The sequence below is a fragment of the Plenodomus lingam genome (assembly GCF_022343315.1).
Source record: "Plenodomus lingam strain CAN1 chromosome Unknown contig_30, whole genome shotgun sequence".
Lineage (NCBI taxonomy): Eukaryota > Fungi > Ascomycota > Dothideomycetes > Pleosporales > Leptosphaeriaceae > Plenodomus > Plenodomus lingam.
The window spans coordinates 8,933-29,412 of NW_027093945.1; the positions used below are offsets into that span (position 1 = coordinate 8,933).

The following is a 20,480-nucleotide window of genomic DNA, read 5'->3' on the forward strand; positions in this document are numbered from 1 at the left end:
GCTATTCTAACTATAGAGTTATAGGGTTAGATAACTACTAGAACTAAATTAGTAGCTTAAAATAATAATAAATATAATATTCTTAAATACTATTACTAGCTAGGATAATATTCTTCTTATAACATAATAACTTAAGTAGGTAGGGTATCTAAAAGGTATCCTATATAACTTAAATATATATAGGAGTGCGCGTCTATATAGAAAAGAATAAGATTCCTACACCTATAGGTCTTGTATAAAAGGATAAGAAGAATATACCTATTCTAACTATAGGCGAGCTGCTCTCTATATATATTAGTAAGTCGGGCCTTTATTAGGCCTAACTTGGCATAGAATAATAGGTAGGCAATTCTGCCTTATTGTTACAGAGTCGTTTCCTGCTAGGAAACGACTTTCCTACAATATGTAGATATTATAGTAATAGATAAAGGTTTAGTAGTAGATTTAAATAATACTAGTTAATTTAATATTAAATAACTTAATACTATATATATTAATTCTTACGGGTATTTATACTACCTATAATCACGTAATCTATCTAGCTTAGGCCACTCTAGCCTATGCTTGGGTTATTAGGGTCGGTAGGGCCTTGTGTCCTAACAGCTATAAGCGCGTTATTAATAGGTGCTATAGTTATTAAGAAATTTGGTGTTAAAAATTTGGTGATTTTGGTGTTGGTGGGCGCTCGGTGGGGGTGGGCGCTCGGTGGTGGATCACGTTACTCATGCGCTCGGGTAGTTTGAGTATCATGTGATTTGCCACTGCTATATCCCAGGCCATATTGATGCTACAAGACAAGTAACGTGATCCTCAAACTAGCCGAGATAACTAGTACCACTCTTGACAGCGAGCCTACATTGTTAAATCAGCCTGTCGCTCTTGTAGAATAGTTCTCGCCATGAACCACCTTATTTCCGAGGTTGGCGCTGTGCAGCAATCACAATGTCCGGTCCATATTTCCAAGCGACGCAAAAGGCGGCATGTTGACCCCGAGACGCGCCACACATCTCCGTCCTATTCGGCTCCATCGAATTTATCAAACCCAACGTCACAATTGTCGGTCGCGCCCACACGGTTATCAAAACACGTTACGGAAGCGCTTAACAATACAAATCAGTTCGTGTCAGACGAGCGCGCATTGTTAATACAGCATTGGCTTAAGACGTGCCGAGTTGATCTGATGGCACCACCAACACCACGAAGCGCATCTGTGTCATCCAGTCGTGGAAGACGCTCCTCTAAGCATTCTACACGTGCATCCCGGACGCCCAGTCCTAGCAAGCGAATATCGCCGCAAACGTACCGTACACAGAACATGTCTTACGCTGGAGTCCTGATCGACGACCTGGATCAACTTCCTCAGGAGATCGAACGCAGAATGCAGCATATACTGGAAGCTGAATCCTTAGAGGACGTGATCGGTATAACAGATCACGAGTCGCAGCATGCGACCCATGTGAGAAGGTTTCTGGATCAGTCGCGTTATAACGCAAGAAGTTGTTCGCTCGAGGGGGACTGGAAAGCTAGTTTGTTCAGTCTTCTGGGAGATTTAGCGCAAGGAAACTTCCAATGCCATACATCAGAGAAGCGTGAGTTCAACGGCCATGCCTGGACCGCTTTTTGAAGTGCTGACTCTCCTCCAAGTCTGGAACACCGACCTCAAGCCCTCGCCGCCTGGCTTGGCCCAGCTCGACGATGAAAGTGGCGCGTCAACACCGCGCTTTCCACAGCCGCAATCCATGCTCCCCGACTTCGATTCACAATCAGGTTCTGGTTTCCCAGGGCCGGTGCCTTCTCTGCGACCATACACACCTTCTATCACTTATACTACCAACAGCGAAGCAGCCGACCCATTCTACATATCGACACCAAAGCCAGACATTGTGATAGGACTTGAAGACAGGGCTTTTGCGCGAACGCATCGAGTTCGGCTAGCCAAACACCAAAGCTCTGGATCGATTCTGAGCGACCCACATACGGCTGCCATGGGCTTGCGTTTTCCCTTTCTAATTGTAGAGACGAAGGGCCTGAGCCTAAATGGGGGTCTAGTGGCTGCGCAGAATCAAGCTGCTATTGGTGCGGCTTGTATGCTAAAGATACTGGAAGATCTTGAGAATCAGGCTGTATTGCCTACGGCACCCGCATCTCTAGCAGAAGCCCCACTCTGTTTCTCCATTACGACCGAAGGTCCAGTGCATGAGTTGTGGGTGCATTTTAAGCTTGGGGACGCGACTCATATGCACAATATCAGGACGTGGCGCATGACACACGAACGTCACGTGCGGGAGCTAGTGTGTTGCCTCGCTCGAATCTTGAAGTGGGCGAAAGACGACTTCATGGAGAAGATACGGGAGAAGCTAGATGCGCTACCGGGATAAATGGTTGTTACCAGCGTCTTGCTTCGACTATCAGTCGCATTAATCTCTGAATTCTGGGCGGCCCTACGGCAGACGACATATATGGTACGCTTTTCTCCTTTGTAGTTCAGTAGTCTGCCCTCGTCAGTCTTAAAGCTCGGCCAACACCATCATATCTCCCCTTGCCTTCCATGTACATCTTCATCATCTCTCATCCTACTATACTGGCCGATCTGTTTCCCACCGCTTGCTTTCCCGCCCCACAATAACGGCCTCGTCTACCGCTCTCCCTGTTTACTGCTCTCCTGCGCACAGTCTAGCACCGTGTATGGCCTGTCTATATTGAAAACGCAACAGACATCCTCCAGCCCGCTCTTCCGCTAAGCGGACGGATTATCCAAAGTGCTTACGGACGTCAATTGTGGTCAGCCTGAGCCAGCTAGTAGGAGGTTCTCAACTTGCTCCAGACGGCTACCAGGACAACTGCCTCGCAAGGAGACATGCCGTGAACCTTGCCTACGTAAATGCACTCAGATTGCATTATAGTTTCACAATTAGTAACACATAAATTTCTTACTGTTCTACCTAAAAAGGACCTAATCTATCTCCTGCGTGATTATGTTTATTTTATCTTCTTTAATTTAAGTAAATATCCTACACAAGCAACGTTACGTCAGTGTACCCCAATTGCTATAGAAACAACCCTAGTAATAGCGGACACAGCACAGATCTGCAACACTTTAACAACGCAATTTTGCAAACGCTAACTAAAATAGAAAGATACCACTCAAAACGAACAACGTTTAGTGTCTCTAAAAGTCGCGTATGAAGTTACAAAAGGATTGGCAAAGACACTTTAGCCTACCTCATGGGTGTCTTTCAATGCTACCGTCATGCTTATTCGACAGGTGCTTGGAGTAGTGGCAAGTTGACTATCCTCTTAAGAATGCATCAGGACAGGAACTATAGAGTAGGCGCTAATAATGACATACATGAAAGTCAATACAAGACGTTATTGGACCATGCCGCGGCATTGGAGCAGTTAAGCGAGTTTGTCTTCCTATACCGTAATGTCGGAGTTTGCGACGAGCACTCTGATCATAGATGAAATTTGTTCCTTGATCTATTCATTCAGAAATTTTCTTAATTCGTCCTAGTTGCTCCAGTCCCCTGATAGATAGTGTTGGACCAGTTTAGATGGGATAAATCATTTGCGGGTATGGCAGTCCATGCAACACCAAAATCACCAAATTTTCAACACCAAATTTCTTAACAACCATGGCACCTATTAACGACGCGCTTACAGCAATTAAATCCTTAACTCTTAGAGAAGATTTTACATACTTAGAAATAGTAGAAAAGTATAGTTACTTGTAGTTAACCTTATCTAGACGCTACTAGAAAATTTAGCAGGCGCGCACTACTACTCTACTAAATAGTTAAATACTTAATACTACGCAAGAAAGCAAGCTTATAGAGTATATTAAAGAGCTTTATAGGCAAGGATTACCCCCTATATAAACTATTATTTAAAATTTTATAACTAAAATAATAGGGAATCTAGTAGGCAAAAATTAGGTGTAGCGCTTTATTAACTACTATAATATTAATCTTATCTCCTATTAGGCTACTAGGCTTAATTATAACTACTTTAAAGCTAATTCTACCTTTAAGTATAGCTTATACTTTAAGCTTTTATACTAAAAAATAGAGTAATATAATATTAAGAGTTAGCATATCTATAATATAGATAAGAAGGGTTTTCTTATTAGAGTACTATTAAAAACTAAATATATATTTAATAAGAGCGCCTATAAGCAGAGAAAGATTAGAGCTATACTCTAGGATAGTAATAGGGAGTAGATTACTACTATAGCTTGCATATGCGCTAATAGTACTGCTCTTACCCCTACCCTTATTTATTAGTCCTAATCTAGAGCTCTATAGGATACCTAGTTATAAGATTTTAACCTATTATAATACTAAGCTTTCTTTACAGGATTACTAAGTAGGTAGACAAGCTACACCCTAGGGGTATCCTAGCTTAAGGAGGTGTTTAATCGCAAGATAAAAGCTAAAGCTTGTACTTTATACTAGCTCCTTATCCTTAATAGCTATAGATCTTATATAATAATAAAGTTTATTAAGTACTATAATAAATATAAGATCCTACTTATAATATATCCCCCTTATAGCACTTACACCCTTTAGCTACTTAATATTATAGTATTTGCTCCCTTTGTAGCTTTATATAAAGCTTAACTATCTAGTTTTCTAGATAGCTCCTAAGGGCTTACAAGTATTACTAAGAGGGATTTCTACTAGTTATTTAATACTACATAGAGCAATACCTTTAAGGAAAAGCTAATATTAATAGCTTTTAAAGTAATAGGTATCTTACTACTTAACCCTAATATTATCCTTTTAAGGTTTAAAGCACCTATAAATAATAGTAACTAGCCTTCTTTAAGTAATAGTATAACCTTAATATTAAGTGTAAGTAATTAGAGAAAGATAGAGTAGTTACTCTATAATACTATAATTAATATCTATAATAAATAGTTAAAGAAGCTTAGCTAGATAATCTACACTATATTAGTAAGAAATACTCTACTTAACTATAAAAATAAACACCTAAGGGCTACCCTAGCTAATAAGAAGAAGTGTAGGAAGTGTAGTAAACCTCTATTATTACCCCCTAATAATAATTATAGTAGTAGTGCTTAATTTATTTTACTATTAAAGGTAGAGCAAGTGTTTAAGCTCTAGGAATAAAAGAACCTTAAAGAACAGGAGCTATAATACTAAAAAAGCAAGGTAATTAAGCTTTATAAGCAATAGAAGCTTGCTAAAGCTTAACTTATAAAGGAGTGTTACCTAAATTAAGTAATTACTAAGAAGGAGCAGGAGGAGAAAGCTACCTAAAAAGCTACTACACGTAATAAGTAGAAAACTACTAAGCAACTAGAAAAGTAACTCTAAAATAATATTAAAACGTCCTAAATAGGTAAGAGGCAAATCCTTAAGCCTCCTACTATTATACTAGCTAAGGTGGTTAATAAGGAGCTAGTAGAAGAGGATATAGTAGTAGAGGCAACTTTACAGCGTGGGCGCCTAATTAGACCCCCTAAAAAGCTGCTTATATAATCTAAAATATTTAATCTACTCTAATAGATCTAATAATCGCGACTCTAAGAAATCTCGTGATAATAGCTATTGTGGGTGGCGCAATATCCTCATTTAGTGGGTGGTGGATTTTGGTGTTGGTGGGCGCTCGGTGGGGGTGGGCGCTCGGTGGTGGATCACGTTAACCTGTTTGGATGATCGAGCAACAAAACGTGAATCTCCCTGCCTGAAATAATGACGTTATCGCAACACCACAACATACACTTCACATCAACAGGCTAACTTGCCTAAGGATGCTAGATCACAACATTTACAATCCAGAATGAATCCAGATCCAGGAATCTTGAAGCTCCTCGGCGTAGATGCTGATGAAACGAGCATATCTCCGTCTGGCAGAGGAGGCTGCAGCTCCGCTACAACATCGGAGATGTATCACGGCTCGACAATGGCATCTAAAAGACGTTTTTCATGAAATCAGGAACTGGCAAAGAAGCAGAGATCAAGTTTAAAGGTTTTTGGGTCCTTTCGAGGCTTTAGAGGCTCGAGACAAGCTAATACCCTGACTGTAAGGTGAGCACGCATCACTCCAAGCCCTTCACAATGTCGTGCCATCGATTTGTCCACGATCCTTTGGCCATGTTCGCTTTGAGATGTAGCCTAGTGTATCCTTTCTGGCCATTGAATTCCTCCACCTCACATCACGTTCGACTTCAAAGTCAAGGACGGCGAAATCGCTCGCAACCAAGCTCGCAAAACTGCACACGACGCCTGCGCCTGTCCCTGTGGGTTATGACAAGCCCGCATTCGTCTTCCTGGTGACCACATTTTGCGGGGATACACCACAGCGCGATACATTCAAGGAGAGTTGGGTGGACTTTTACGCTAAGAACCTGCTCATGTTCATATTGGGGAGAGCTGAGACGAAACACGGCAAGGACAAGGACCTCCGCACGCTCGTTGAGAATACAGCATACAAAATAGCTCCGCAAATCATTGGTGATATGCATCTTAATAGTGGCGACGGCGTTGCTCCAGTCGTTGTGCACGGCGACCTCTGGAGTGGCAATGCCGGTACTAGGGTAATTGGCAATATCAAAGGTGAGCCAGAAGACGTCACATATGACCCTTCAGCGTGCTATGCGCACAGCGAGTACGACCTCGGCGCTATGAAGATGTTTGGCGGTTTCAATGCCAGTTTTATAAAGGAGTATCATGAGCTGTGCCCTAGGACCGAGTCAGTACACGAGTATGAGGATCGAGTCAGCTTATACGAACTATACCATCATCGCAACCACTACGCCATGTTTGGGGGCGATATCGCAGTGGCTCTGTAAGCATCATGAAAGAAATAATAGCAAAGTGTGGACCAGATGTATATATTTGTTAGAAAGGTAAGGACTGTGAAATTATATATCAAAACCCCACATGATACATGACAAAATATTCAACTCTGTAAAGTCGCCGTGCTCTGTCTTGATCGAACCCGGTCACGGCTCATAATAGGAGCTCAAGAGAGGCCAGCAACTTGGATTGCAAAGCTTGCAGCGATGTTTGCTGAACTGCCATAGCTGATGTGACTTCCAGTGGCACCTCCATCCCCTCCACCACCGCAGATCATATCGGAAGTACCACAGAATTGCTTAACTTTATTTGCTGGCATATCACCAACTGGCGAACGCTTCAATGGGTCACCGAAGAGGACCGCACCAGCAACCTTAGACGTAGAGAGCCCGTTCCCGAAGGCATTGTGCACCACCATGCTGCCTTGACTGTATCCAGAGACGATAATCTTGGTGTCTGGACACTGAGAAAGAGCTGTTTGGACGAGGCTTGCCATGATTTTGCCACCATCTGCGCCTTGGTTGATGTTGCCCTAGATGAATCAGCAGACATTCAGAAGCTTTCACAAATCTGTATTGTACTTACAGCAGCAGAGGCAGGATAGTCGACACCCTGAACCATCACGCGGTTGGCTCCTAGTGCTGACCTAATGGCCTTGAACATGGGCGGTCCAGACAAAGTGCCAACATTACCCAGCTCCCCTGTCCCACGAGCAAAGATAATGGTCATGTCAGTGCAGCAGCCCTTGTTCTGGAGCCCATTCTCAGTCGCTCCTCCACCAGCCGCAGGCGTGCACTCTGATCTACCGTCCTCAGCTGCGCCAGAAGGGGGGGCTGTTGCATTGGGACTTGTTGGGAGCGCAGGCGTCTGTCCCGAGCTAGAGCCAGATCCAGATTCTGGTCCAGGGTCAGGGCCAGATCCAATGTCAGAGCCAGAACCAAGCCCTGGGAGACCACCAGCAGGTCCAAGCCATGGGATACCACCACCAGATCCAAGCCCTGGACCACTACCACCAGGACTGAGGCCCGGAAGGCCTCCGCTAGCACCACCGAGCCCTGGAATGCTGAATTGAGGGCGAGGGATCGCGCTGGAAAGACCCACAAGAGCAATGAGAGGGACAGTAGTGTACTTCATGATGACTGGCAAAGAAGCACGTATCTAGTGGAATGCAGAACACGTTGAAGCGAAAGTATGTGCACTGCACGAAAGTGAAAGTAATGGGGGAAGAAAAGAACGAGAGACCAAGATGGCTGGAGTGATGTTAATGTCTATTTCATTCTGCTAGAGACGGTCAGTTCTTATATACACAACGGAGAGCTTTCAATCTTCTGCTCATCTAAGCCTTGGATCTTCAGGATTAACGCCCCAGGTATTCATTGACTTGTTTTGAAACGAGACTATGTCATTCTGCTACTCCCTATATGAGCGAGCATCCAGGTCCATGGCGTGGTGATACGAATCGGCGTTGCTTTTGCACTCATCGGCATCGGATAGTGGAAGCGCTTGGCATGGCCTCCATGGACGGCATTGCTTGCATGACTCAAAAACACTTCAATTACACTGAGGAGCAAGCTCAAAGGATCTGCATGAGGTGTCGATCAGTAGGGATATCGTCAATAACAGCCATAAGGCCCAAGGCCTGCGGACCGAAACCAGTTGAACATGCGATGGCCCTTGGCTGCAGACAAGTGGGTCGTTTCACGATGCTCCTAGTGCAACATCACTGTTGAATCACTAATGGCAAATAAACTTTCACTCCCGCAACTGCACCAATCGTTTCAATTCCCATCCTCCAGTTACCGAGACTAGTCATTGCTTGCTCCTCAACGTTCGGCAATCTTATTTCATCACACATGTCACCCCTGCAGCCTAGTGTATCACTACCTACAACTCGCGAGAATGGATGACGGCCTCCACCTCCTTGTGTGCATCGTATCCGTACAGCCACGGCTGCACCTCTGGACATGTCCAGCGACTTGGGAAGGCGCCACGCAACTCTTGGCCAAGCTGCCGTAACATCAATGCATCTCGCCTCTCCTGATCTGGCCCGTCGCGCATGTGAAAGTCTTTCCTTTGCTTGAAAGTCTCTCGCACAATGTCCTCGCCCCGTGACTTGCGCAGTTGCTGAAAGAGTTGCAGATTTTCGGCCAATTGCACTTTTGACCCCAGGGCCTCTGGTCCAAGTAAAAGGCCTAGAACGGCACCGTCTTCAATGGATGAGTTTGCGCCCTGAGCCAGGTACGGTAGCATCGGGTGGCATGAGTCGCCGATCAGCACGAGGTTGTTCTGTGGGTTGATCCACGACACCAGTTCCTTCCGGTGCATCAATTTCCATTTATCAACCCTGTTCACGCAGCCAAGGAACTGGGTTAACCTAATGCGAGTTGAGCATACGAGTGACATGAGGAAAAAGGTGAGTATACGCACACTGGGTCCCATCCCTCAAATAGCTTCTTCATCTCCTGCGTATCGCCTTGTGTTCTTGCCACCCCTTCTTCAAGATCGTCTGGCACGAGCAGGACTATGTTGTACATGTTTCCGCCTCGCATACTGTAGGCGACCACGTGCGCGTCTGGACCGGCCCAGAATCGGCAGGCGGGTGTTTGAACCATTTCTCGCAGCTTGTCGTCTTCGATCTGGTTGATGTCGAGCACGATGCGGTATGCGAGATCGCCTGTGGGCAACGGGGGGTCATTTCGATCCAGCAATGTGGAGCGACAGGTTGACCAGAGGCCATCTGCACCCACAACGAGATCTGCGACATACGTCTTTCCTTCAGTTGTTGTGACCTGAGCTTTGCTTCCAGAAGCGTCTCCAAAGTCGATATGTGAGACTTTTGCGTTTAGCTCGACTGTTATACCGAGTTCTTTTGCCCGTCTAGCCAGCGCTTGCTGAAGATCCACTCGATGACAGTCGGAAAATGGAGCACTGTACTTCTTTCGGATATTGCTGCCAAAATCCTTCTCTTCAGCCAGTGTCTTTCCTTTATAGTTGTACACGCTCAGTGTGTTTGGCTCGCACACTCGATCACGGAGCATATCATAGACCCTCCATTGTTGAAGAAGCCGTGTGGCATTTGGTGTGAGTTGGAGGCCAGCGCCAATCTATTTGGAACGTCCATCAGATCTGAGATGTGTAGCCTGTCCACAAGAATCTCGACATACCTCGGTAAGTGCCTTTGCTGCCTCAAGCACTCTAATTGAGTGTCCAGAGAGCGCACACTGTATGGACGCAGCAAGTCCCGACAGCCCAGCGCCCACAATCAAAATATCCAGTTGGTTCGACATGTCAATTTCTCCATTCACACTTTCATTGAGTATGAAGCACAGTGGTGGTGTTGGCTAAGACTTGCTTGAATACACTCCAACTTGCTGCGACACGTGACCCCATTGTAGCCAGTACCTATGCCTACCGGTCGCAGTTCTACAGCCGAGCCAGTGGTCCTCCAGCAGCCAGGCGCGTTCATCCCGCCTCCGCTCTTCGCGACTGAGTGGGCTAACGTGGTTTCCGTTCTTCCATAGTACCGGTAGCCTACCGAAATGCGGGGAAGGTTTTGCAGAGGTGTCGGATGTTCCCCCCTCTACCCGATGGCTGACGCAGTTTGGAAATCATATGGAACCAAGAACTTTTGTTTATCACCGATCAGCACATCATCAATATCCTACAATGGAAAAAATCATTCTTACCAGCCTCAATTATTTTTTGGTATCGCGCAAGTCAATTGTCACGTGAGGCATCCCCAGCAAACCTTCCCCAAAGGCAGAGTTGTCAACAATCAAGCCAATCAAGCTGGGTACCCTAGCTTGGATTAGCTTAACCTATTAGCTAAAAAAGACAGCTTAGCTTAGCTTAATAAGGTAAAATTAGGCAGCTTAATTAGCTTAATTAATATGCTTAATAGTTATAGTATTTTTAAGGCTATATATATAGGTAGTATTAACTATTCTTAGTATTAAGTTTTAGAATTACTACTAGAATTAATATTAATCCTAATATCCCATATACCTATACTATATAACGCCTCTATCTTATTATTAGTTATAGAGTTTCTATTATTAAGTTTATTATAACTTAAACTAGCTCTATACTACTATTATACATGCTATACTACTACTAGTGTGCCGTGGCATGGGATGTATAGGAGAAAAACAAGGCTTAGCCTAAAAGGTTAGGCGGGTTAAATAGTATAAAGGTATGAAGGATTAGAGGATAGAATAGGATAACGCTAGGAGACTTTACTTAAACTTAACAATCTTAACTATTCTCTTATAATCCTGCATTAAATTTATATCCTCTACTATAGGATCTCTACTATTAAACCTTGCCCCTCCTACTTCTCCTTATTTAAATAGGTTACTCTCCCTATTAGTTTAAATGTGAAGGACTTAGGCTTATGCCTAAGCCTAGGTCTAATACAAGATGGACTAAGTCTAACACTACTACTAAGCGAACACACTAGACACCTATAAAAAGGCGTAGAGGGCTTATCTCTCCTTTAAGATACTAAATACTATTATTAATACTTATTATATTCTCCCTTAAGGCTAGTCTATAATATTTTAGTATCTTCTTCTAAACATACTATAATAGTAATAAGAGATAGACGCGCTAGATATTTAGAATAACTAGGTGCAACCTAATATAGTAGAAAGGCTAATATAATAGGTCTATAGATTAATAGAATAATAGGCTTAAGACTCTGCTATAATAGCTATACTACGTTAATAGAATAAGGAAATACGCAATTAGATTCTATCCTAACCCTCCTCTAAGCCTGCTAGGTTTAATAATATACTACCTCTACCCTCTCCTACCTTATATTATAAACCTTTCCTAGTTAGCTTACTATATAATAGTACTAAGGTAAACTTCTCCTCTTAGTAAATAACTATAGAGTTTAAACTACGTGTAGATAAGGTCTTTATTAGGGATAAGGAGGCAAGGTTTATATATATTTAGTCCTAGTTATTACCTATAGTCTAGCGCGCTATAGCACTATCCTTTAAGGATAGTATAGGTAAGCGTTAGGATATAAGCAGGTTTCTTAAATACTTAGCGTTCTATTATAGTAACTATTATAGGTAGAAGCGCGCCTAAGTTATGTTAGAACACTTATATTAGGGCTAAAATTAGCCTTTTATAGAGTTCTTTATAAATTTTATATAGCTTCTTATATAGTTAGGAGGTTTATACTAGGATAATAAATAGAAGCTTTTATAACTTTAGTAATCTCTTAATAGTTATATACGCTTAGTTTCTCTTAATAAGGGAGTCTTTAGGACAAACTACAACATAGCTATAGAGGAATATAAGATAATTATAGTAGATATTAAAATAGCCTTTCTAGAACTAGGCTTTCTTTAGGCTAGTAAGTCTAAGGAACCCTAGTAGAAGTCTAACTTAGATTAGGATAGTAATATAAATATAGTAGAAGTAGCAGCCTTATTAAGTGTACCTACTAAACTACTAATATTACGCCCTAACTAGATCCTATAGGACCTATTTAATATATAGAAACTAGCAAGGGTCTATACCTAGTGTGGATAGGGTAGTTATTTTGTGCGTGTATGCCCTAATACCCTATTACTATAACTAGTAGGTGTTAAGATAGTTGTAGTATTAGCAAGCAGCCCTAATTTAGGAAACTAGCTGCCCCTAACTTTAGGCTAAGTTAGGGGTATAAGGAGGACACTATAATAGAGGAATTATTAATAGTAGAGGCTATTAAGTATCCCCTAGATATTAAGGCTAGGTTAAATAATCCTCCTTTCTTTATTCCCCTCCTCCTAGGTAGAGTAGAGAACGTGCAAGCGATAGTTAATTTAGGGTGCTAGTGTTTTAGTATAGTTAAGGAAAAGTTAGTAAGATAGATTAGTAGAAACTTTATTAATATTCCCCTGCAACCCTTGCAATATACCTAGGGAATTACTAAGGGTATAAGAATTTTACAGTTAGTAGTATTAGACTATAATTTAGATAGTTAGTAGTCTTAGCTTTTAGCCTATATAGTACCTAGTCTCTCCTATTAACTAATACTAGGTAGACTATAGCTGTGTAGAGAGGGCGTTATTATAGATATTCTATAAGGTAAATTAATAATTAGAAAGGTAGGAAATATAGTAGTATAAGAGAGCAGGAGACGCCTATATCCTACCTATATCTCTACTATCTTAGGTTTAGTTATAGTAAGGTTACTAAATTAAGGATCCTAATAAGAAGATATATAGGTATAAATTTTTATAATAAATATACTAGATATTTTATAGGTAATATATAACTTACGCCTAATAAAATACCTAGGAAGTATTAATAAGGGAGGTCCTATTAATATACACACTATCTATATTGCTAGTAATATAGTTCCTTATAAACCTAAGTATAAAACTAGAAAGATAAAGTTACTACTAGAACTATAAGAGTTTAAGGACCTATTTAACAAAGAGTTAGTAAGTAGTTTACTACCTTATTAAGGTAGTATAGATTACTATATTTAGTTAATAACTCTCCTAGATAGAACCTAGCCTAACCCCTTATAGGGTCCTTTATACCCTATATCGCGTAACTAATTACTAGAACTAAGAATATAACTTACTAGATTAATAGATAAGGGCTAGATCTAAGTAAGCTCTTCTATAGCTAGAGCTCTAGTATTACTAGTAAAGAAGCTATTAGGTAGTTAGCGCCTTTATATAGATTACTAGATGCTTAATAGCATAATAATATTAGACTAATACCTACTACTACTTATTAAGGAAACTTTGTATATACTATCTAGCGTAAATTAGTTTATAAAGGTAGATATTTACGCTACCTTTTATAAAGTTAGAATAGTAGAAGGTTATAAGTCCTTAATAGCTTTCTATACCTAGTTTAGGTTATATAAATAGTTAGTATATCTATTTAGTCTTAGTAGTGCGCTATCTACTTTCTAATAATATATTAATGCTGCGCTTATAGAGTTACTTAGATTATATATAATAGCCTACCTTAATAATATCCTAATTTATTTAGGAGGAGACTAGTTTAACTATATAGAAAAAGTAAGGTGTATACTTATACTATTAAAAGAAGCAGGACTACACCTAGACTTAGATAAGTGTGCGTTTAGTATTAAGGAGGTACGCTACCTAGGCTATATTATTAAGGTAGGCAAATTACTTAGACCTAACCCTAAAAAGCTTAGGGTAGTATAGGAATAGGAATCCCCTAGGAATATAAGAGAGGTAAGGAGTTTTCTAGGTTTTGCTAACTTCTACTATAATTTTATCGCGAAGTTTTCTAAACTAGCAGCACCTTTAAACTAACTAACTAGGAAGGATACCCTATTCTAATAGGGAGAGGAAGAATAGAGTGTATTTAATATACTAAAAAAGGCATTTATATCTAGACTAGTACTAACGTAATAGGACCTAGCTAAAGAAATATTATTAGAAGCAGACTATTTAGGATACGCTCTTAAGGGTTGCTTATTATAAAAAGTTAGGGGCGTCTAGCGCCTAGTTGCTTACTACTCTATAGTACTAATACTAGAGAGACAAAACTATACTATATATAATAAGGAATTGCTAGCTATTATTAAGTATCTTAAAAGCTAGTTAGTAGAGTTATAGAGTATTTATAAACTATTTATAATATTTATAGACTATAAAAACCTAGAGTACTTTACTAGCCTTTAAAGCTTAAGCAAGTAATAGTACTACTAGGTAGAGGAACTTTTAAAATATTAGTATATCCTATAGTATAGACCTAGCTATCTTATAGGATAACCTAATACCTTAAGTAGGTAACTATAAGACTTAAACTCCTCTAAAGCAACACTATAGTTAGTAATACGCCCTAAATTAATTTAGGTTATAGTGTTAGAAGTAGAGGAGGCGTCTAAGTTACTAAAGGGCGCTAGCCTTTTCGCTAACCTGCACATGCAGACACTATAGGACAAAGCAGTATTAGAAGATAAGATATACTAAGTGCGTCTTAATATAGTTTAGAAAGGCGCTAGGTTTTTCCTAGTTCTAGCTAACACAAAGTAATAGATTAGGGACTGTATAATTAGCGCACACAGCACTTTGCTTTAGAGGGGCGTTATTTAGTTACTAATATAGGAACCCCTTATAACTACTATTATATAGCAAGTATATAAATTAGGTTTAGTAGGATATCTAGGAAACAATATAATATTTTAAATACTACGCTATAACTATTATTAGGATAGAATATTAGGAGATATTACGTGGTATATTTAGAACTACTATTATTATAGTGCTTATATCTCCTAGAGGCGCTAATAGGGTCTATTATAACCTATACTAGTTGCGTTATAATACTAGTCCTAAATATCTATAGATTTTATAGTTAACCTACCTATAAAAGATAATAGAAAACCTTAGTACCTATTAGTTATTACTAATAGATTATCTAAATATATTTAGCTTAAAGTAATAGTCTCTATAGTAGCTAATTATTATATAAGGATCTTCTAGGACAACTAGTAGTAGTTCTAGGGCTTCCTATCCTCTATTATTACTAACTAAGGCTCTAACTAGTTAGGATCTTTCTAGACAATGTTGTGCTAGATAATAAAGATAAACTAGTTACTGTCTACTGTATACTACCCTTAGATAGACGGCAGGATAGAGCGGGTAAACTAAGAAGTATAGGCAGTGCTGCGCATAATAGTATGCTTTAAGCAGACTAACTAGCCTAACTGCCTACTAGCCTGCTAACTTGCACTTAATAATAGGGACTCTAGTATAACTAGTGTTAGCCTAAATCTACTTTTAAATAGGTATACTATAGATATGCTATAAAAGTTAATATTACTACTAGTAAAGCCTAAGAATCCTTATAGGGAGGCTATAGCGTTCTTGTTGCACCTATAGAGAGGTGCAGAGCTAGCGCAAGCTGCTATTGCGTTCTAATAGTAATAATAATAGGAAGTAATAAACTAGTCCTAACGCCTAGCTAAAAAGTTCCTAAAAGATAATATAGTTTAGTTTATAATACATAATATAAAGATAAACTAACTAAGTAAAAAGTTTAACTAGCTATAGGTAAAGTATAAAGTAATAGAAGTTCCTACTCTACTTATAGTAGTATTAGACTTACTAGGGAGCTTATATAAGACTGTGTATATAGATCTGCTAGAGAGAGCTACTAATAACCTGCTACTAAGCTAGAAGCTTTAGGACTTATAACTAGGTCTAATAGTTACTCTAGAAAATAAAGATACAACGCTAGATAAATAGGAAGTAGAAGAGATCCTTTGTGTAAAGAATATAAGAGGAAAAGGGAAGCGTTAAGTCCTAGTAAAATAGAAGGGGTATATTAATCTAACATAGCACCTACTAGAGGTAGTGTAGGATACTAAGGCTTTAGATAGGTTTAAGGAATAGTATAGGGATACTACGCATAATAATAGCCTAATATATATAAAAACTAGAAAGTAAGGGTAAAAGGAAACTAGAATAATAACTTAGACCTTTATTATAATTAAGAAGTAGAAAGGTATAGGAGAAATCTTTTAATTATCCTTATAACACTCTAAGCAAGTGCCCTACTACTAAAGTTTTATAATATAGCTAATAATTAGGTAGTAGTATCTATACTATTACTATCTATAACTAACCCCCTTCTAGCCCCCCCTAAATTATTATTTATGTTATTCTAACGCCTCTATATCTCTTAGTAATAGTAGTAACGCTTACGCGCAGCGCAGGTAGAGGACGACTTAGTTAATAAGTATAAGTAGTAGTAGTAGTAGTATTAGGAGGAGGGTAGTGCTTTAATAGCTTACTAATGCGTAGCACTCTAGGCCTAAAGAAAATAAACATTAGAATAGATATAAAGGGAATAAGAGAAAACTAATACTAATAATAAGAGTCTTAATACCTTAGGTAGTGCGCTTAGCAGCGCTCTTAAGCCTATTAATGTAAAGGTTAGTTTAGGCCTAGGTCTTGTTTATACGCTAGTTAATACGCTAGAAGGTAATACTAGTAGTAGCGGCAAGCTATATAATATTATTATTACTATAACTACTATATAAAGGTGTAATAGTAGACTAAAGAGGAAATACTAGAGTACTAGTAGTAGATAGAATAATAGCACTAAGCTAATACTAATTATAGGCGCGCAAGTAAGTAGTAGGGGCAAGCAGAGTAACAGCGTTATTAGTTTAAGCCCTTAATATAAGATCCTTAAAATAATAGTAGAGCTAGTAGAACTATAGTATAAACTAGTAATAGGTGCCTTTAGTAGGTTTCCCTATAAAAGTGCTAAGGGTCCCCTTCTTTATAATATAAAGGCAATCCTCCTAGTAACTATAATAAAACTAAAGCTAGTTATAAAGGGCTTGGCGAACGTTAGGATTATTAGCAAGAATAGCTTCTAACTAAGTATAAGTCTTATAGCCACAATAGCAGGACTTATATAAGTGCCCTAGATATAGTTAGAACTCGCTATAAAGGAAATAAAAATTAAGGGGAACTTACTACTACCCTCCTAATAGTTACACTTGCTAAAGAGATAAAGCTAGTTAATATACTAATTATAGGGAAGTAGTTTTAGAAAGCTACTATTATATTCCTTATTATCTAAGTTACTAGAAATAATAAAGCTACTAAGTAACTAGGTTTAGGGAGATGTGTGCTAAACAAAAAGTTAGTACAGGAAATATAGGGAGAACATTAGAAGTACGCACCTTATCTTAGTAGGCCTAGCGCGGGGTCTAATTACCTTATAGTAGATCTCTACTACTAGCACTAGTAGCTGCAGACAAAGATATAATAGGGACTAGATAGGCGGGATTAATAGAAAAAGATTAGAGAAAGGGCTAATTAGTAGGGAAAATCTGTTGTATAACAAAGTAAGTTTAGGAAATTTATAGTAGGGTAGGATAGCTATATTAGAACTTTTATAGTAGGGTGCTAAAATAAGCGTATAGATACTACGCGCGCGTACTGCTTAATATATAGGCCTGTTACAAATTAGGAAGGAATACAAAGATATAATAATAAAACTAAAAAATATAGTAATAAAGCCTAATATAGATTATAGAGGACAAAGACATAACCCTAGACCCCTAGAAAGACAATTTCACGATAGTTTATAAGGGAAGGTTAGGGGTATGTAAAGGACTTAGGCTTATGCCTAAGCCTAGGTCTAACACAAGATAGACTAAGTCTAACACTACTACTAAGTGAACACACTAGACACCTATAAAAAGGCGTGGAGGGCTTATCTCTCCTTTAAGATACTAAATACTATTATCAACGCTTATTGCATTCTCCCTTGAGGCCAGTCCATAACACATAGTCCTTATAAGTAGTAAGGTCTTTAGAGTAGATAAGGATATTATCTAGATAGGCAATATAGAAGTTATCTAAATAATCTATTAGTATATTATTTATATAGCGCTAATAGGTTACAGGTCTATTATATAGCCTAAATAGTAGGACTTTGCATTTATAGGCACTATACCTAGTGTAGAAAGTAGTGTACTCCTCTAAGTTAGGGTCTATTTAGATCTTATTAAAGGTAGCACAAATATCTAATTTTATAAAGATTTTTGCTTTAGCTAGCTAGGATAAAAGATTATCTATATAGGGTATTAGATACGCGTCCTTTCGTATTAAGCTATTAAGCTTATAGTAATCTACACAGATCCTAAGGCCTCTATTTAGCTTCTTAATATATAGGATAGGTAAGGCAAATAGGCTCTAACTAGTCTTAATAAAGCCTCTCTGTAGGTGCTCTTATATATATTCCTTAGTAGCCTAGAGTTCCTTAGTATTTTAATAATAGAGGGGACTCTAGTAGTTTAGAAGGGGTTCCTCTAGGACTATCTTATAGTTATAAGGCTAGTAGATTAGAAGTTTGTTAGCCTTAGCCTTATTAAAGACGTCCTAATAGGAGTTATATTTAGATAGGAGCTTCTAATTTAATAGGCTGTGGTCTAGAGTGTCCTATTTAGATAGGGTTTAGATCCTACGCTTAATCCTATACAGGCTAGTAGTAAAGAATTTATTAGAAGATTTTTTTATATTAAAATAGAAAGTATTAGCAGAAATAGTAGTAATTTAGAATTTTATAGGTAGGGTAATAGTTAGCGATTAGACTAGGGTAGGTAGCGTAATAGGTTTAGTAGTACCCCTATAAGTAGCTAGAATTTTAAGTATACTACGTATCCTATTAATTAAACTAGGATTATTTTAGTTCTAGTTCTCCTCTTAATCCTAAAGGGCGTCTCTTTGCAAGATATTGTAGGTAACTAGAGTAGATAGTATATACTAGTGGAGTTGTACTAGAATAGGAGGTGCGGGGTCGTAGGTTAGAGGATATTTCTCTAGCTAGATTAGTTAAGATTTATCTGTATTAATTAGGATTTAGAACTATTTTAGCTAGTATTGTCTAATAATATAATCCTAAGAACCTAAGTCTATTTTTATAAAGGGGTAGTTATAAACCTTTTAGCTACTAACTATTATATAAAGCTAAATATAGTAGGCAACTAGGGAGGTAATCTAATCCTAGAACCCTTTAATAGTAAGCTTGTATAGTAGCTTTTAGACAGGTACCCTAAGTGTAGAAGAGATATTATAAGTAATTTTTAAATTAAGGAATAAGTAACCTTAGGCCCTAGTATCTACTAAAGTGTTTAGGTAAACACTAGATCTATTAAGGTATAGGGTTGTACGTGCAAGTAAATAGGAACTAATAAATAATTTAGTTAAGGAAAGGTTTAATAGGTTATATTAAGTTAGGCCTAGGAAGGAGGATCCTTCTAGGCGTTGTTGTTTCCCGTCTAATAGCTATCTAAATTAGTTAATTTAGTAGTTTCTTCTTCTTTAGAATTCTTAATAACCTGTTCTATATCTATAGCCTAAATCCTAGGGGGTTTAAGGTAGTTACTAGAGAAGTGCCTAGGCTTTCTATAATTATAGCAAGTTCCTAGGGTTCCTATTATAGTAGCGCTAGGAGTAGCTAGCGTAGTAGATAGGGGTTAATTATTTTAAGGGGTAGTGCCTTATTATTACAAGTAGGGCATATAAGGTTTAGCTATTAAAGGTCTATTATAGGGTTTCTAATTAGCGTCTAAATAGGACTAGTTTCTAGAGTGTTAGAAGGGGGTTAGTCCTTTTCTAGATAATAGAGTAGTCTAGGTAGGAGGAGGCAAGGTAGGGTATAGGTAGCGTTCTATATTAAAAGTAGTAAGATAATCTACTATAGTCTTAAAATTATTGTGCTAATTTTGTTAAAAAGTAAGGTTTAGTATCCTTAGGGAAGGTATAATCTTTATCTAGAGGTAGTAATACTACTCTAATTAGGGTACTTCTCCTCTAATAGCAAGACTCTAGAATTATAACTTAAAAGTAGGGAACGTCTCTATAGTAGTTATATACAGGCAGTTAAATATAGTCTAACTGTTAGCTATCTTATTTCTAGTAATAAAGTAAGTTTAAAGGAGGGTAATTATTTCCTTAGCTTTTTAGAACTAAAGACTAGGAGAATTAGATAGGTAACGTGGCTCTAAGTATTCTCTTGCTAGTCCTAAGCAGTGTCCCTAGACTAATGCTATTTAAGCTCTAGAAGAGGGGTAGTAATTAGCGTTAATCTCTAGCCTATCCTAAATAGATGCTTGCTATTATCTAAAAGTAGGAT

The 20,480-nt window shown here is 38.7% G+C and overlaps 4 protein-coding genes across 4 annotated transcripts; 2 read left to right on the top strand and 2 right to left on the bottom strand.

The window, feature by feature from the left end:
• The first annotated feature begins 815 nt into the window (after positions 1 to 815).
• IAQ61_008342 (uncharacterized protein) lies at positions 816 to 2,969 on the top strand. Its single transcript, XM_003838331.2, has 3 exons — positions 816 to 1,589; positions 1,645 to 2,462; positions 2,715 to 2,969. Exons 1-2 carry the CDS (start codon positions 899 to 901, stop codon positions 2,376 to 2,378), a joined length of 1,425 nt encoding a protein of 474 aa, XP_003838379.1. The 5' UTR covers positions 816 to 898; the 3' UTR covers positions 2,379 to 2,462; positions 2,715 to 2,969.
• A 2,835-nt stretch (positions 2,970 to 5,804) lies between these two features.
• IAQ61_008343 (uncharacterized protein) lies at positions 5,805 to 6,817 on the top strand (the record flags this gene model as incomplete). The annotated part of the gene is given in 3 exon segments (XM_066097964.1): positions 5,805 to 5,944; positions 6,054 to 6,121; positions 6,140 to 6,817. The coding sequence occupies 3 exon segments, from the start codon at positions 5,806 to 5,808 to the stop codon at positions 6,815 to 6,817; spliced, it is 885 nt and encodes a 294-aa protein (XP_065952009.1). The 5' UTR covers position 5,805.
• Positions 6,818 to 6,990: 173 nt separating this feature from the next.
• IAQ61_008344 (uncharacterized protein) lies at positions 6,991 to 7,982 on the bottom strand (the record flags this gene model as incomplete). The annotated part of the gene is made up of 2 exons (XM_003838333.2): positions 6,991 to 7,356; positions 7,410 to 7,982. Coding segments are annotated over 2 exons (939 nt in total), but the record flags the coding sequence as incomplete, so codon positions are not given.
• Positions 7,983 to 8,581: 599 nt separating this feature from the next.
• IAQ61_008345 (uncharacterized protein) lies at positions 8,582 to 10,355 on the bottom strand. The gene is made up of 4 exons (XM_003838334.2): positions 10,237 to 10,355; positions 9,989 to 10,165; positions 9,252 to 9,928; positions 8,582 to 9,198 (listed from the first exon to the last, which is right to left on the bottom strand). Exons 1-4 carry the CDS (start codon positions 10,288 to 10,290, stop codon positions 8,709 to 8,711), a joined length of 1,398 nt encoding a protein of 465 aa, XP_003838382.2. The 5' UTR covers positions 10,291 to 10,355; the 3' UTR covers positions 8,582 to 8,708.
• Between the last annotated feature and the right edge of the window lie 10,125 nt (positions 10,356 to 20,480).